The 16,169-nt window shown below is 38.0% G+C and overlaps 1 protein-coding gene across 1 annotated transcript in view; it reads right to left on the bottom strand.

Moving 5' to 3' along the window:
• Positions 1 to 3,801: 3,801 nt before the first annotated feature.
• CETN3 (centrin, EF-hand protein, 3) overlaps positions 3,802 to 16,169 on the bottom strand; it is a 12,699-nt gene continuing 331 nt past the window's right edge. The window contains exons 2-5 of the mRNA XM_010578037.1: positions 13,383 to 13,518; positions 11,446 to 11,560; positions 8,645 to 8,836; positions 3,802 to 4,250 (exon numbers count right to left, since the gene is read on the bottom strand). Coding sequence (XP_010576339.1) covers positions 4,207 to 4,250; positions 8,645 to 8,836; positions 11,446 to 11,560; positions 13,383 to 13,518 — 487 coding nt within the window. The 3' untranslated portion in view covers positions 3,802 to 4,206. The remainder of the gene's footprint in view (positions 4,251 to 8,644; positions 8,837 to 11,445; positions 11,561 to 13,382; positions 13,519 to 16,169) is intronic.

Here is a 16,169-nt window from a genome sequence, read left to right as displayed (position 1 = left end):
AGTTTGACAAAAACAAGTAAAGGGTTCCTCATGCAAGCAGGGCATCCACCAGATGTGAGTTGACAAAAAACTCCCAACTATGTGAGGAGTTCTGAGCTACTATATAGAGCAATATACGGGGCAGCTGAATTTAGTGCAACTGTCCTTATCCTTTGTTCTTACTGAATGGTTTCTCCACACTCAGCTTCATGCCGTAATCACCACACACAACCTCCTACAATGCCAGTCTCGAGTTAAGCATCCTCCTGAGCTGCAGCCACCGTGCGAGAAGCGAAGATGTTACCCACGAGCTATGCTACGAACTTGAGGGGAGCCCAGGGGCAGAGAGATCCACATGGACCCGGACACTCTCCCCTCTGGGCTGCTGTTCCTCTTGCACAAGCCTGTGGTTCAGCACGGACTCCCTGTCCTTCTGCTCCGAGCTCGGGGCCAGCTGGGTCTCTTCCCAGTGCCTCTCTGCTCATCCCTCCCTTCACAAACTTTGCCTCTTTGGCCTCCACTCCGTTGCCGGCCAAGTTGTCGTGGTTTTCCTCTTCCTCTTTGCCGAGCTCCAAGGGCATGGTTAAGTGAGGCTCTGCTGCATGTGGTGAAGACGGCCACGTCACCAGAGCACTCCGGAGGTGTTTCTGAACTCGGGCAGAGCCTCCACATGATGAGGCATATGTAACCTTAACATTGGCATTTTCTGACTTTTGATGACTTAACTGTGCCACGGAAACTTTCCTATGAATAAACACAAACCAAAAATGTTTGACATGACAAACTTAGTATTGAAAAGACTGTTCTAAAATAAGTCAGCGGAGTAACATTTGGTATACACTGCACTCCATCATGGTATTTTTATTCATTTGGAGGTTCTCGATTTCCTCAGAGTTGCATGAGATAAATTAGGGAAGTGATGGACTAGTTGGCACTGTCAAACTTTTGTTACAGTAAGCTCTTAAAGAGAGGCTCCAGTGGATTTCAGTACAATGGACTATGACATTCCCTTAGCTGCCATTTTTGGACTTCTACCAGACATCACTGCCCTCCATAGCAGAGGCGACATTTGTCCCAGGTACTCTCCAGATCAGACCCTGCTATTTTAACACTAAGCCACCTTTGCCAAGTCTAGAAATAAGGCACACATCCACAGCGCAGCTTTGAAATAGGTAATAATGACTCTTGAACCTTGACACTATTCTACAACAGACAAGATTTAAATGTGCCACCAAATGACACTCTTTCTCCTCTGATAGCAGACACAGAATGAAAAGACAAAAACTGGGAATCTGTATCCTATGAACTACCAAAAAGCACCAGGATAGGCGTGAGGCCCACAAAACATAGAGAGTTGGACGCATGTGCCAATGCTGGGACCAAGCTGACAGTTAAAAGTTCAGAGCTGAGATCTTACCAAGCTGTAAGACTCCAATCTATCACAATTACTGTCGGCTGGTGAATATCAAGAAAAGCCAACAGAAATTGCAACACCACCAGTACACAAAAGAGTAAGCAGCTCACCAGTCAGCAGCACAAAATAAGCGTGGTTTTGGAATGCAAAAGTCTCCCAGACAGTGAAATGCAGAGAAAAACCAAAACCAAACATTGAGACAGTATCACTAAATACTAGGCTGATTGTTTCTTTTTCTTTTCTTCTGTGCCACTCCCACCGTCTGAGCAACTTACAAGACCTCCCCAGTTCACTGGCCTGTGCTTACTGAGCGTTGCACTATTGTTATCTAGCCCATAACAAGTGCTGCCACATCTGCAAGAATAAAGTAAGGTTTTTCAAGTACGTTGCAAAAGCTAGAAATAAGGCCTCAATCCAGAAAAGACAAAGTGCATCTTGCTGGAAGAGTTACAAACAGAAAGTGACACCTAGGAAGAAATAATTACCAGCCATTTACAGAGGAACAGAACAGTAACATCCCCATAAAAGCCAGTCATTCCACAGCCACAGCAGAGTATTAGAAACTGGCACATTCAGAATAAAGGTATAATTCGTGGGGAAAAAGTTTTTTGATGACTATTATGGGACCTTTTCAGATCTCTATCACTTCTACTGTCTGCAGAAAATAAAATGTCCTGAAATACTTTATGTAAGAAGTTAAAAGCAAAGCCAGAAACTACTGAAGTGGACAATTCTTGTATTGTTCCTAGAAAATACTTGTGAAGACCAGTTCACAGGCTCAGTCCCAAACACTGAATCTTTTCCCCTAAATATTCACCTCCCAAACAAATTTAAGATTGCAAAATACTGATTAAAAGTTGGGTTGGTTTTTTATGTTTGTTTGTTTGTTTTAATAGTTGGGGTTTTTGAAATACGTTATACATTTTACATGGTTTGGGTTTGGTTTTTTTTTTGCTATTGGATTCTAAAGCATTTTACTTGACCTGTAAGAAGTTTGCTGTATTGATTCCCAAGCAAGATTTTCTCTTGCATGGCAGAATCCTTCAACTCATTTTTCCCCTTTCCCAACAATTATGCTGAAAATAATATAAAAAAAATAAAGTATGTCTATACTACATATAGCAGAATTTGTCCCCATTAAGACCCATCTTCACCCTGTATCCTATGATACACCAAGTGAACTACCAAAAAGCACCAGGATAGGTGTGAGCCCCACAAAAGAGCAAGAACCTGCTTATAAAATCCACCTTTGATACAGCACAGAGGAAGTTTTACTCAAACTTTAAGACTGAGATATTAACTGAACATTAAGAAGATTTCAATTTCCTGGCAAATACCAATTACTCCTTCATTCCCCCGAATTTTGTATTAATTTTATCCCCACCATCCTTCCCCATTATATTTGCATAATCAATTTGGGGGCGGGGGGGGAGAAAAAGGGAAAACGAAAATATCTCAACAGGAAGAACATCCTTTCCTAGCAAAGGCTGTTTAAAAGACATCTCTCTGAATGAGAGTGACCCAGCACAGCAATCCCAGCTGATGGCCACATACCCACTGGGGTTCTACATGAGGTGTCTGTTCATAATACTTGATCAGCTGTATGGAGCCACTGCTAGTCATTTTGAATTGCTATAACTTTCTGTATGAATGGACTGGTATTGATGGCTTAGTAGAGAGTAACACGGTATTTAACAGATAAGAATGTTACAATACACACTTGAAAAATAATAGGAAAAATCTGTTAACTCTGATGACCTTAACTTCTGTCTACAATAAATTCCAAGCTCTGATTGTTTGTGCAGGGCAAACCTGTTCATAACCCCTGGATTACTGACAGTTAAAAAGCAGCTGCTTTTCTGACAATAAACACAGGATTAACCAAGGTTTAAAGTTACATTTTTTATATATATCAGGAAAGTGAATTTTAAAAAGAAACTATGAAATCTGGCAGATCAACCCACAAGAACTCTTCTGGAAGACATCTGGCAAACTAGAAATACGTCCAGTCTCTTCAACTATAAAAGTTCATTCCCTGTGATGCTTTTTTTTCTAACTAGATACTGCAGAAAGAGCATCTACTCATAAACAGTTGTCATTGTCTCCACAGCTAATCAGAGCTGCAGATACTGGAGAGAGAGCTGCTGGCTGACATCTGGATGATTTAAGCACATTTTTTATACAGTTTATCATCATGCATAGTTGCCTGCCCTTTGCTATCACACAGGGGTAATACAGAGTTAATAAACTGCATCTTTGAGGATGCAAATGCTTGCTTATTTAATGTTACCATTCATCTAGAACAGTGGAAGTAGAAGTCTATAAATGAAGAAAAATTCTTTTCCCTGAAGGAGTTTACATTACAGTCCAGTTCAGATTAAACTACAAAAATAAGACTGTCAAGCAGCAATAGTAAAGAACATTTTATTGAAATGGAAGTTTGTCAAACCTTATGTATCAAAACTAAGGCCACAGCTAATGCTAACACAAAGTCAACCTCAAAAGGTTCTTAGAATATGATACAATTTAGAAATCTTATACAAAGCTATTGTACAAATGAGTAGTCAGACATTCTGAAATGCAGCATTACTTACTTGTTCTCAAATGATAAATCAATTATTCTACTGATAATATTTAATGATACAAAGTACCAAACTATCAGTGCATATAACCTGTCTTTATTTTGGTCCTGTGAGGAAAGTAATTTTCTGCATCACTCCAGCTACAGAAATGAACGGAAGTACAAAACATTGTAATGGAAGCTGCCCATGACTCCTCCCTTTTGTGCCGAGTTCATTTCTTTTCTTCTAATGCTAAATATCTCCGGTCATAATAGCAATGAACTCCTCTTGATTGACTGTAGAAAAAGAGAAAATCATTAGACAAACAGCAAACATCCATAAACCATAAAAGAAAATAACGCATATCTGTATTATACTATTTACGTAAAGGTTTCCCAGTTAGTATTTGTTGTGTCTGAACCATTACTGATCAGGGTTTATAAGTTTCATTTTTTACTTCTAGAACAACATAGATTTTGCATTTTTTTTTTTTTTTTTCATATAAAAGCAAAAGCCAGAACGCAAGCTTAATTATGTGGAATATTTAGGCCAGAATCTAGCTCACATATAACATAACAAGCTATTATTTCTAATTATGAAAGTAAAAATTTTCTAAAAGTAAAACACGATAGGAAAAAAACACTGAGAAAAGTATGTAAAAAGATGGCTATGCAAAACCACAATACTTATGATTTTTTTAAGATCTATAAAAATGTTAAAAATGGTAGATAAATTTTATTAAGTGAGTGCTTCTCAATCAACAATACTGCAGTTCCCATTACAATCAAATTCAGTTTTATTCTTAAAATTGTGATTCAGGCATTTACGTCCAAACCGGCCCCCCACCTGAAACTATGCTATTCCTCCCTCTCTCAAACCTACAACACTTGCCAAATAAAAAATTAATTTGAAGATCATTTACTAATGATTCCATGAATTAGCTAGAATTAAAATGGACTTTTGACAAGCTTTTCCCCACCTGAACTTTCTTCATTCTTCAGTTATAATTAACAGAAATTTTACACAAATGTACTTGAAGAAATTAAGTCATAATAATAAATTAATTAGCAGTCATTAATTATTTTGCTGCACTTATACCTGAGCTATTGACCTTACTCATATGTTAAAACAGAGCCACTGTAAAAGAGTTAACCAATGAACATGTTCACTCTGCAACTAATTACTGTAGTGGGGAATGATTAGAGTCAGTCAGTGGTATGCAAAAGACCAGACACATATGAAGAATTCTCCCTGACAATCATCTGTCCCAGCCAATGTGCCCAAGCTATTTCTAAACAAAACACTGCAAAGTAAGAGCTAGATTTACAGCTAGAGTAACATTAAACAAATTCAACTGTTAAAGAATAAAAAAAATAAACCTAAATCTGCCCTGTTGTGACACATGTCAAAATATATGAAACAAGTAGATTTTAGTCTAGCTTAGGACCCTATACTCTGAAATATCAGTCCATCACATAGCTACATCAAGTTCTACTACACAAGCACTATGTTGTCCGTATGACTTTAAAAAGCATTTCCACAGCTTTATCACAATAACAGCACAAATACAAACGTCTTCCCCAAAATACTCTCTGGTTTAATAGATCTTTGTTAAACAATGCTGCAAAGTAGAAATACAGTACTATAATGACAATCAAATTTTGTAACATTCAAACCAACTGCAAAGTGAAGCGTAGTTACAATTCCCGTAACTCAGTTAATCCCCATTAATCCTCCTCAGATTTAGGAGCTGTTCACAAGTTAAGCACAATGAAATCAGAAGCAATCACAGCCTTTCCCAGCATCAGATTTCCCTCAATTTCATTACATAAGTGATCATAGAAGAACAAACTAGTATCAGAGCTAATATGAAGAAAAAGTTGACTTAGGCTCTAGATAGTTAAAGGAGCATATTATTTCAGTGGAGGGGGCGGGGGTTCCCTAATTCTGTGCCAAAATCTGAGACCTAAGACTGAATTGTGTTTCCTACAGATGCATCCACACAAGATAACAAAAAGCTGCATGAACTGACAGCATGGAGTTTCTAAAAACAGTGATACTCCAAAACAGAAGACATTCCTAAAACCAGGAAAACAAAAATAAGACTAACTATATTTTTAAGGCAGACAGAAATATGCCAAATACTTTCTTCTACAGAAATTTACACGCAGTATACCAGTATATCCCAGTGGTTTTGCTGGAAACGCAAGGGTTCAAGTAGCCTGGGTATCACACAACAGACCTTACTACACTATGAGCAGAACAATCTCTCAAATGTAAGAAGGGTATTAAAGCACAAGGGATATTACTCCTGTATTTGACGTATCAATTAAAAATGCTACAGACTAACAGTTTCAGATTTATTTTGGCAGGAGAAGAAGGAGAATTAGATGACAGAAAGATTTTTCTACATGACCCAGATGTTTGAAGTTAAATGGAACAGTGATTCACAGGATTATTTACTTTTTTAGAATGAATCTCAAAAAGCTATAAACAGCATCGGTTTTCTTTAAAGAACAGAAAACACACAGAACCATAAGGATAAACAGCACCATATACAAACATTATGCTGTCAATCTTCCATATTCAATCTCGTGCTTGAATGCTCTAACAAAGAGAATGAATGGATGAATGAATAAGGAGAAACCAAGCCACCCATTCTTAGCTGATCAATTTGAATTAAAAAATGTAGCACTGACCCAAAATAGTTGACTCAGTAACCTTCCTGAAAGGAGCTCATGGTCTACATTCAATTTGTAGTGACCAGATAGCCACATGACAAAAAACATCCTTGATCCATGATGCTGACATCTCAGTTGGCAGCTCCAGGAGAGCAACACAGAACAAAACGTGCTTGCAGATGGCTTCTACTCTCACTCACCTCTACAGCTACACTTTAAAAAACAAACAAAAAAAACCCCACAAAACCAAAGCGAAACAAACAACCCTACCTAGACTAGCAATCAGTCTAACGGATTGAGAAAACAGGCATCATTCCTTGCCTGCTATACAGCTACTGAAAAGAAAGTAAATAGGTATCCTATTGTCTACCAGAATGCACAGCTGCAATCCTGTGTGTCACTGCACACAGACAGGTGCCTGAAAACACGAGCTGCAGCTTTCACTATTCAATTATGTTATAGGAAACACTGAGAAAAAACAAAATCTATTTTCTCAGGATGCAGCTCCAAGAAAATCTGATCAAGCAGTGAGACAGTTCAGGGATCTAAGCAGCAAGAAAAATAACACTTAAAAACCTAAATGAATTATTTTCCCCTGGCTTAGCTCCCTTAAACACCTCACCAGTGGGATCAGATTCTGCCAGTGCAAGAAAGGGGTGGGAAGACACAGCTGGGAGCACAGAGGAAAAGGAGAATTATGCAGCATGGATTTATTAAGGAACCTTGGCCTCAGACCATAGCTCCAAAAGTAAAGAAATCACACACTTTTCTCAACACTTGGTTACTACACTTAGTAGTAACAGTGTCAACATTAACACTTTTCTGGCAGTTGAATCACTGACCTTTCACTATCTTTGTCTCCAGGCTCTGCATTTACACCACTACAAAGGAACAGAAGGTTTGCATTTCCAGACCACTGACCATGTTTAAATGTCCTGCTATTCCTCTTTAAAGAAAAGGGTTTGTTTCAGTACTTGAGTAATTATATTCCCAAGTACGGATAACAACCATCTCAAACAGCATAGTGGGGAGGAGTGCCTGTCACAAGGCTGACAGCACAATTTTTATTTTTTTTTCACTAGTAATGAGAGTTTTGAGTCCCACAGATGTGGCAGCTCACAAGTAGAAATACTATTGTAACTGGAAAAGTTGATGAACTGCTAGTGAGATCTCAGATATGAATCACCATCCTGAAAGAAAAACTGAGAAGTAGGTTTCAATGACTGTTAAAAATGCAGTGTTTGTGTGCACAGTCTCAAGTGAGTGGTCCCTGAAATTCAGATACTAAGGTTTCTGGCGTAAACATAAGGGTGTTGTCAAGTCAATGAAAAAAACTTTAGTGTTAATGAAGATTTAATAAGCATAGTATCAAACTGGATTTGTTAATTCATATCTTTATCTTGCTAATACATCCGCAGCCCACTCTGTATGGACCTTGTCTATTGCCCAGAGCCGTTTTTCACGCTATGCTCTTCAGCTCTCTGAGGTTCGGAAGTACGTTAAAGACCCATCCAAGCTGATCCTGCATTGACCCAGGGTCCATCCAGCATGATTTATTAGCTTAATACTCCGTATCTGACTAATATGCTGAAATCACAACAGTGACACATCACCACTTAGGAAATATTGACTAGGCGATCAAGAGAGGTTCTCTTAGCACTCTAATCCTTTTACTGATTTATAAGGAAATTAAAATGTAATGTAGGTACATGGAATCTCCCATGTACCAGTTCAACTACACTTTCACCAATCTTTTAATAGACATTGGTTGAATAAGAGTTAGTGGTGAATCAACTTTAGAAATCAACTTAATTTTTAGACTCCAAGATGTGTTTCCAGGACTAGTAGCTGTCAAAACCAACAATTTCCATTATTTGTAAGTTAAATTAAGTTTGAGCTGAAAGTTATTTAAAAGGAAACCAAAGAGGACATTTTCACAACATAACCACATTTAAAAATGGGAGAAAATTAAGAACAGACTATATGGGTTTTTGTTTGCTAACACATACTTTCTCCATCTCCATCCTTATCAAATTCTTCAATCATAGCCCGTAGTTCTTCATCAGACATATTCTCACCCAATTCTCTAGCAACTCGGCGCAGGTTTCTCAGACTTATTTTACCAGAGTCATCATCATCAAACAATTTGAATGCCTTGAGTATTTCTTCTTGTGGGTCTCTGTCCAATATCCAGTCTGTTACTATAAGAAGGATACTTAAGTTAGACTAAAAAATTCTGAAAGCTCAACTCAGAATGACTTTAGCAGACTGAGGCAATAGGAAGAACATGTACTTCTGATTTCACCCGTTCTTTCATTTTTATATATTTCTATTCAATGTGCATATTTGTTTGACTGTTATCTGATCTCTCTCATCTCTCTTTTCCCAAGCTCAGTTTCTTTTTGGGACATACCTGTTGCAGTGGAAAGCTACATGGCAATTTAGACAGAGTCATGTTTCCAACGCACTTTTCAATAGGAATTCAAAGTATACACATGCCTCCTCTGTTCCAAACTTACCTTCCAGAAAAGACACTAGCTCTGACAGATGAAGACATGCAAATTTTTTTATTTTGTAAGTTTTGAGCAGGATAGAATTTTGACTTGGAGAGGACACTGAAACACCAAGTAATGGAAAACATTCACATGGGACCTCTCTTTCAGATATAAACCCACACTAACAGAAAACCAAAAAAAAAACCAAGCCCAGGGGTTATGAAAAGGGCACTGCTATGAACTGCAAGGTGTTAATTGTGAATCAGTCTTTATTATTCCTTTTATCACAACCATTTGTCAGTTTCTGTAACAGAAAAGACAAACTTGCCACATAAAATATTTTTCTAGTAATTCTTTCAGACCAATGAACCGTAATATATCTTCGCATCTTTGTACCTGCTAGTCTTATATTACAGGGCTTGCTATTTATGACTTTCATCAAGCCATTAAAAACACATCAACCCCGTTTGTGCATAAAGAACCACTTAGCATCTGCTACTGTCTGCAGATGGAATGTCTGCTATGGTTTAGCAAACTTGACAGGAAAAAATTAGATTCAAGCTCATATAAGCTCACTACACCAATGAAGTTTATACGTCTACATAAATTTACTGTAAATCTGAGGGTTTTAAGTATTTTCATTTAAAACAACTACGCTGCATGACAGTATTACATCATTTGAAAAATTCTACCTTTTGTGGAAAAAAAGACAACTGCAATGTTAGCCACGAACAATAAAACACTAGGTCTCTAAATACTACAGGTAACGTGGTTGTACAAAACAAGGCAAAATGTAATTGCATCTTTATACATTTCAGATCAGCCATTTCTACATTTAAAACCATAAATAGCATTAAATTATGAAAAATTGATGGCTCAAGAATTGCTTAGCCATATTCAGCAGCTCTTCACAATTAAAGCTTCTATAACCTGTTTTCTCTAACTCCCTGATCTTTCTGCTAGAAAGAGTATCATGTTTAATTCCGTGTCAAGGTCATATTGTGTCATACCAGCACTCAAATCGTATTCAAGTTTTGGGACAGGTTCGATCGCCTTCCAAGTATATATTGTGCTTTCTACAAGAATTTTCCTAGCTTCTCACAGCACTTATTAAATGTCCATATTGATAGCCAGGACAAAACCAGGAAACAATGAAGAACGACAAGACTGAACATCAGGAATTAAAAAAGAATTACACAGTAATTACAGTATATTCAATCATACAATATTATAGCATAATGATGTAATTATAGTGGTATTATTATTACTATTAAATCAATACCTTTTCTTTTTTTTTAATTAAATCAGGACTGATCACATATATTTCCCCATAGGCTTTATTTTGGTTCTTTTCTGACTTATAATTTATTGTAACCTGGAATACAATTACAAAAATGTTATCTGTCATTAGCAACACATTTTGTCCAATCCTAACCTGTTAAATCGTTAAAATTTGCCACATTTCAATCAGTAACTGTTTTGCCACATGAAGTAGATTGTTATTCATAGCCAAAAGCAAATACACATGTACTTCTTTTTTTTCCCCAGAAAATTTATAGAAATCTAGTAACTTGAACACATGGACTGGAATAATGAAATAGAGGTATAAAGCCATACATGGAGAAATCCCAGAGAGCTTATTTTTTTGTAAACACAAATTGTATGCAAAAGTATAAATTATGTGTAACAAACAAAAAATCTTCAAAGAAACTTAAAGTCTAATCTTTAAAAATTCTGCAGATCACTACATAATCAAAGTATGTCAAACTAGCAATACACAATCTCCAGATGAAAGAAACAGCCTAATAAAATTCCACTGGTTTTATCAACAGTTGAAAATCCTTAAGTACAATACTTAACACCTTCTTCAATTTTTGTTATCTTTGTTATACATGGAAGTTTGTATTCAGTTTACAGTTTCTCTGTATATACACTTCTTCCCATGAAATTCAATGCCAAATACTTTTCCACAGCAGGAAGGAGAACCCCACAAAATTCATAAACAGAAGAACATCTACATTTTAAGTTAGCGTTTATTCCTTTGTGCAAGTTTGAAAAAGATTAGGACTGTGTATACTCTATTTCCTTTTATACTGTGGCTATCATTCATCTCTACATATCAAACTGAGTATTCAGAATACAAAGATTTATTTTCCTCCAGTATTGACTTTTATTAAGAAAAATACAAAATGAAATCTCCCACTTCTATTTCTTAATAATACTAGGTAACTGAAAAAGTACACAAAGTACTGCTTCCAAATTGTAGTCACTACTATAGGCTGAATTTCTTTGAAGGTACACAATCAAACACATACCAACTTCATTAAAATCTTCAAAGGTGATCTTGCCTGTCGCTTCTCGATCATAATCCTTAAGTATTTTCAGTACATCAGCTTTTTTCACATCAAAACCCAAGGCTCTCATTGCCACCTTTTGGAATAAAATGGAAGTGCAACCATATATGAAGATTAAAATACAGATTTAACAGATATCTTTTTATTTTCAGTAATTACCTTCTTGCCCAAGACAGAAGGTGCATATCAGTGGTTTAGCAACAATAATAAATAACATTAATAAAAGGAAAAAAAAAAGGAAAAAAGCTTTGGATATAAAAATCGCCTAAAACTACTATTAGCAAGTGAAACATCAAGTTACGGTGAAAAAACTAACCTTTGCATTTTCGGGGATTTTACAGACTGGACCAAATGCTTCTTAGGACAGTAGATTTATTTTCCTCACTTTCAAAAACATTTCAAGTGCTGACCCTTTTTCAAACATAAAACTGAAAAGCATTCTTCAAACTATTCTTCTTCAGTATTCATACTAAGCACGTATACGTGCATAGGTTTGTAAGTCCTCTTACAAGTGACTTTACTGCTTTTCCAGTGAACAACATAAACCAACCTATTTTTTATTTTTCCATTGGGTTAGAAGTACACACTTAGTTTCCCATTTCAACTGAGATGGCAATTTCTCAGCACACACTACCTTGACTTCCTCCAAACTGATGGACATACACTAAACCAGAAGTGGAAAACCACAATCCTATTGAATGCAGCCATTCAAAAATCTATGCTATGTACTTATTTTGTTGAGATAGTTCTTTTCTTTATGTATTTCTGTTCTTCTATAGTATTATCTTCAGGACCACAATAATTAAGACAGCTAAGAAACAGCTTTGCAAGTAATCATGACAGCTGGGAATTCAAAGCATGCCATAACTGGCAAAAGCATATTAACAGTCCTAAGCAGTCACCAGTACTATTCCACTCACTGTGGCCTCCAGCAAAGATAAAATACCTGAACTCTGAAATAAAAAGAGAATCACTATACCCAAGACATTCCTGTAACAGCAATTAAAGTAAAAATAAGACCTTTCTTTCTTTCTTTTTTCCTTCTTGGAGTTACTTGGTAGAGCCAGAATGTGGATTGGATACCAAACCGGTTGGATTAGGTATTCCTTCCTAAAAGAATCTCACCCAGTAGGTGACAGAAACACTGGCCTCTCCAAAGCCACTTTTTGTTCTCGATGCAGTATAATTAGAGTAAAAATTCATAAAAGGTTTTAAGAGAGTTTAATAAACTTCACATACTACTTCTAGAGACTACGAGGTCTCACTTGAGGTACTCACTAGGAAAGACTGCCATCCTAACCTCCATTTGCTGATGGCTATCAACAGGAGAAGCCTTCATTGAGAAGAGCAACTACTGAGCTTCCCACACGCACAGCAAATAGCGTACCTCATTCCTACAAGCCATAGGCTCCCTGTTGAAAAATGCAAGTGGCTAAGCTCTGGCTTGTAGTCAACAGTTTTACAAATTTGATTTACATCTGTTTCCTAAGCACCTGAAACCTGTCGATTTTCACACCACCAAGCTTTATACTATACAGTCCCTTTAAAAAGAACCAAACAGCTGTCCAGGAGCTTTTCCCACTTAGTCATCTGTCCAAGCTTAAACCCTGGGGAGCATTCAGATCAGTGTTATGCAGGATGCTACAGCAATTCTGTTACTGTGTCAAGTAAATAGTGTGGGAAGAAAAGCTCATTCTTACCAATCCAGTATTTCCTCACCCTCCTGCCCTGCCCTCCCTGCTCCGCCCCCCGCCCCCCAATATCCTCAGTCCTTTAGCCCAGCAAGAGATCTTGAACATGGAACATTTTTTAAAGATACAGCCAACATCTTAAAAACTCACTAAGAAACAAATATATATTATCTGCCATAAAATTGTTTACACGAAAAAAACTGTTACCTTTAATTCATGATAATTTATTGCTCTATCTTTGTCTGTATCAAACAACTCAAAGGCATCTTTAATTTCTTGCTTCTGTTCCTCAGTCAGTTCTCTTCTTTTCTTCTTTTTAGTTTTGTCTGCTGAAAGCTCATTCCTATATAAGAAGAAATTAAGTGTAATTGATTTCTACTGGGAAGATACCACTGTAGATAACATTTTCCACCAATTAGAAACTCACCATAATTGCACAGATCATTACCTTCTCTATTCAATCTTTTCCCAGCTTGTCCTCCCAGTTTAAAATAACACTTAAAATAGACAATTCCTTTGTGAAAGCTGAATGACACCTCCACTCCCCCACCCAAAATAAAATCCACACAGGTGTTCTGGTTAATAACAAAAAAAGAAGGTAGAAAAACTACCAGTTAAAAAGAATACTTGAGGTTACAAACTAGTTTAGCAGTTAAATGATACAACTCCTGAAAACACTTTGCTTCTAAACTGTTGCTTAGAAGAAAGAATTTTGAGGCAGACAGGCTGCTGGACACTTAACTAGGCCAGACAGCCAGGTTGTCTGGCTACTAAAGTGGGTGTTAGGTGCCACAAATCGGCTTTGCTGCCAGTAACAGTTCTCAGATAAATGGCATTTACGGATTTTTTTTTTAAATCCTTTAAAATCACACACATACACACTGTTCTAAAGACTTCTTGCTCTGTTTTGGTATATACAAAAGAGACAAGTCGTCCCCCCCAAGTCAGCAACTCTTGTTCAAAGACAGCCCTCTTCTCCTTAGCTAGTCTAGAAAAAAGATTAAGTTTTCAGGTAACAGACAGAAAATAAATGATTCATATATTGGGAACAACAGTTGAAAAAAATGACAAGGATGGCACTGATAGAAGATACTTTGGACCAAGCTAGTAAAGGGTAAAATTTGCTGTAACTGGGCGTTATTCACATCAATGAGATTGACTGCTGTATGCAGAGTAATTGCTTGGAAGGTGTCCATTTCAGAGCAAGAACTCTAAAAAAAAAAAAAAATGAGTAGATTTGAGGTAACAGGAAATATCAATAAGACTGTTACCGTACTCAAGGTACACTCCTGAAAGATGTGGGCATATGTGAAGCTCAGCAGCATACTGTCACTGTGATAAGCATGGCTAACTGCAGTGGTAAATCCCCTCCATTCTGTGATCATGAGGCCACATCAGATGTACTGAGTCCAGTTGTGGACACCCCAGTAAGAGAGAGATGTACAGAAAATGGACACAGTCACAGGCAGACAACCATCCCTGATGGCTGCAGCATGTCACGAATAAGAAGCTGAACGAGCTGGGTTCGGTAGGAGCAGGGTGAGTGGGGCAGAAGGACTAGGTGGGCAAGGGTTAAGGAGAGAGGATCTAAGCACTGTCCTTCACTATCTAGAGGGTTATTAGCAGAAGACAGCCACATGCTTCCCTCAGAGGAGCACAGTGAAAGGACAAGAGACAACAACTACAAAATGAGCGGAGAAACTGCAGCTGCATCTAAGTGGAAACATTTTCCCAGTGTGAGTATTTATGTGCTGAAATAGTTGCACTGGGAGACTGAGGAGTCTCCACGGTCAGAAATTTCTGGAACCCAGCTGGAAAAGGTGCTCAGCAACCTCATTCAGTTTTGAGTGAGACCTGCTCTGGGCAGAACGCTGGACTACATGACTTCCAGAAGGCCTTTCTATGCTGTCAAGAAAAGGCTTTTTACGCTCATTTGTTTATTTGCACCAGAGGCAAAATGCGTTCTGTGTCACCTACTGTACAATGCATAAAAATTACTGACAAGTGAAAAGAAAACTGCTTTTCAAGGATATTTATTTTCCAATCTCCTGTAAGAGTTGCTTTTTTTGTCTCCTTTGTTAAGGCTTTGCTAATTTTAATCAAAACCAAAGATTAAACACACAGCTGGGATTTAGCTTTCAACAACCACTGAAGCTACACCAGTAAAGATTCCAAATACAGACAAGAAAAGTGCAAGCTGCACAAGCAGGACCTGCCTCAGACCACAACGTCCTCAAAGAGTGAGAAATCCTTAGCAGACCAATTGGGACAGCATGATTTCACACAGGCTTTGGATTACTATAGCTTTTGGAAGGACTAAAATAACTCTGAGCTGGCTACATAATTAGGACTGGGAGAGCAGCTCAGATGCAGAGAGCCCACATTTCGTGAGCTGCGATAATGAAATCCATTTAAAAGCCTGAAAGCAGATTAACGTTGAACTCTTCTGGAAGAAGGAGCTAGCTACTCAAGCGTGTATTTAGCGGTCAGCACAAAATAATTTTTTCACGAGATGGAGCAATACTTAAATGCAAGTAGTTTAGTGCCACTTCTACAACCACTTTTACCACACGAAGCATGAAGTTCTCAGACTTGAAAACGAAGGATCGTGTAGGCCGTGCAACCATATTAATGATGCCTAAGGGCAAGGAGTTGCCAGGTACAGAATTCATAAGCCAGGCCCCTTTACACAAGTTACTGCATCGGAATTATAAAAAACCAAACAAACAAACAACGAAGCTCAACGGCCTAACTCAACGCCTACTAAAAGGCTTTTTGAGGGTACATTACTTCAGACTACCCAGAAGCGACCCTCTCAAAACCAGACGCACGGCCCCTACCCCCCTCGGTGAACAGACGGCTGCCGGGCCTGACCTGCCCCGCGACCCCCGCCGAAGGGATCAGACATAAGCGGCCGGGGGCTGCGGGGGACCTCCACCGGCGCTCGCCAGCGCCCAGGCCCCGGCCGCTGCCCGCCTCACCCCGCGTTCCGCC

Source organism: Haliaeetus leucocephalus, unplaced genomic scaffold, assembly GCF_000737465.1.
Source record: "Haliaeetus leucocephalus isolate CR32 unplaced genomic scaffold, Haliaeetus_leucocephalus-4.0 Scaffold598, whole genome shotgun sequence".
In the NCBI taxonomy this organism is placed as follows: Eukaryota; Metazoa; Chordata; class Aves; order Accipitriformes; family Accipitridae; genus Haliaeetus; species Haliaeetus leucocephalus.
Note: the sequence above shows the minus strand (reverse complement) of the source record. Positions and strands in the feature narration are given on the sequence as shown.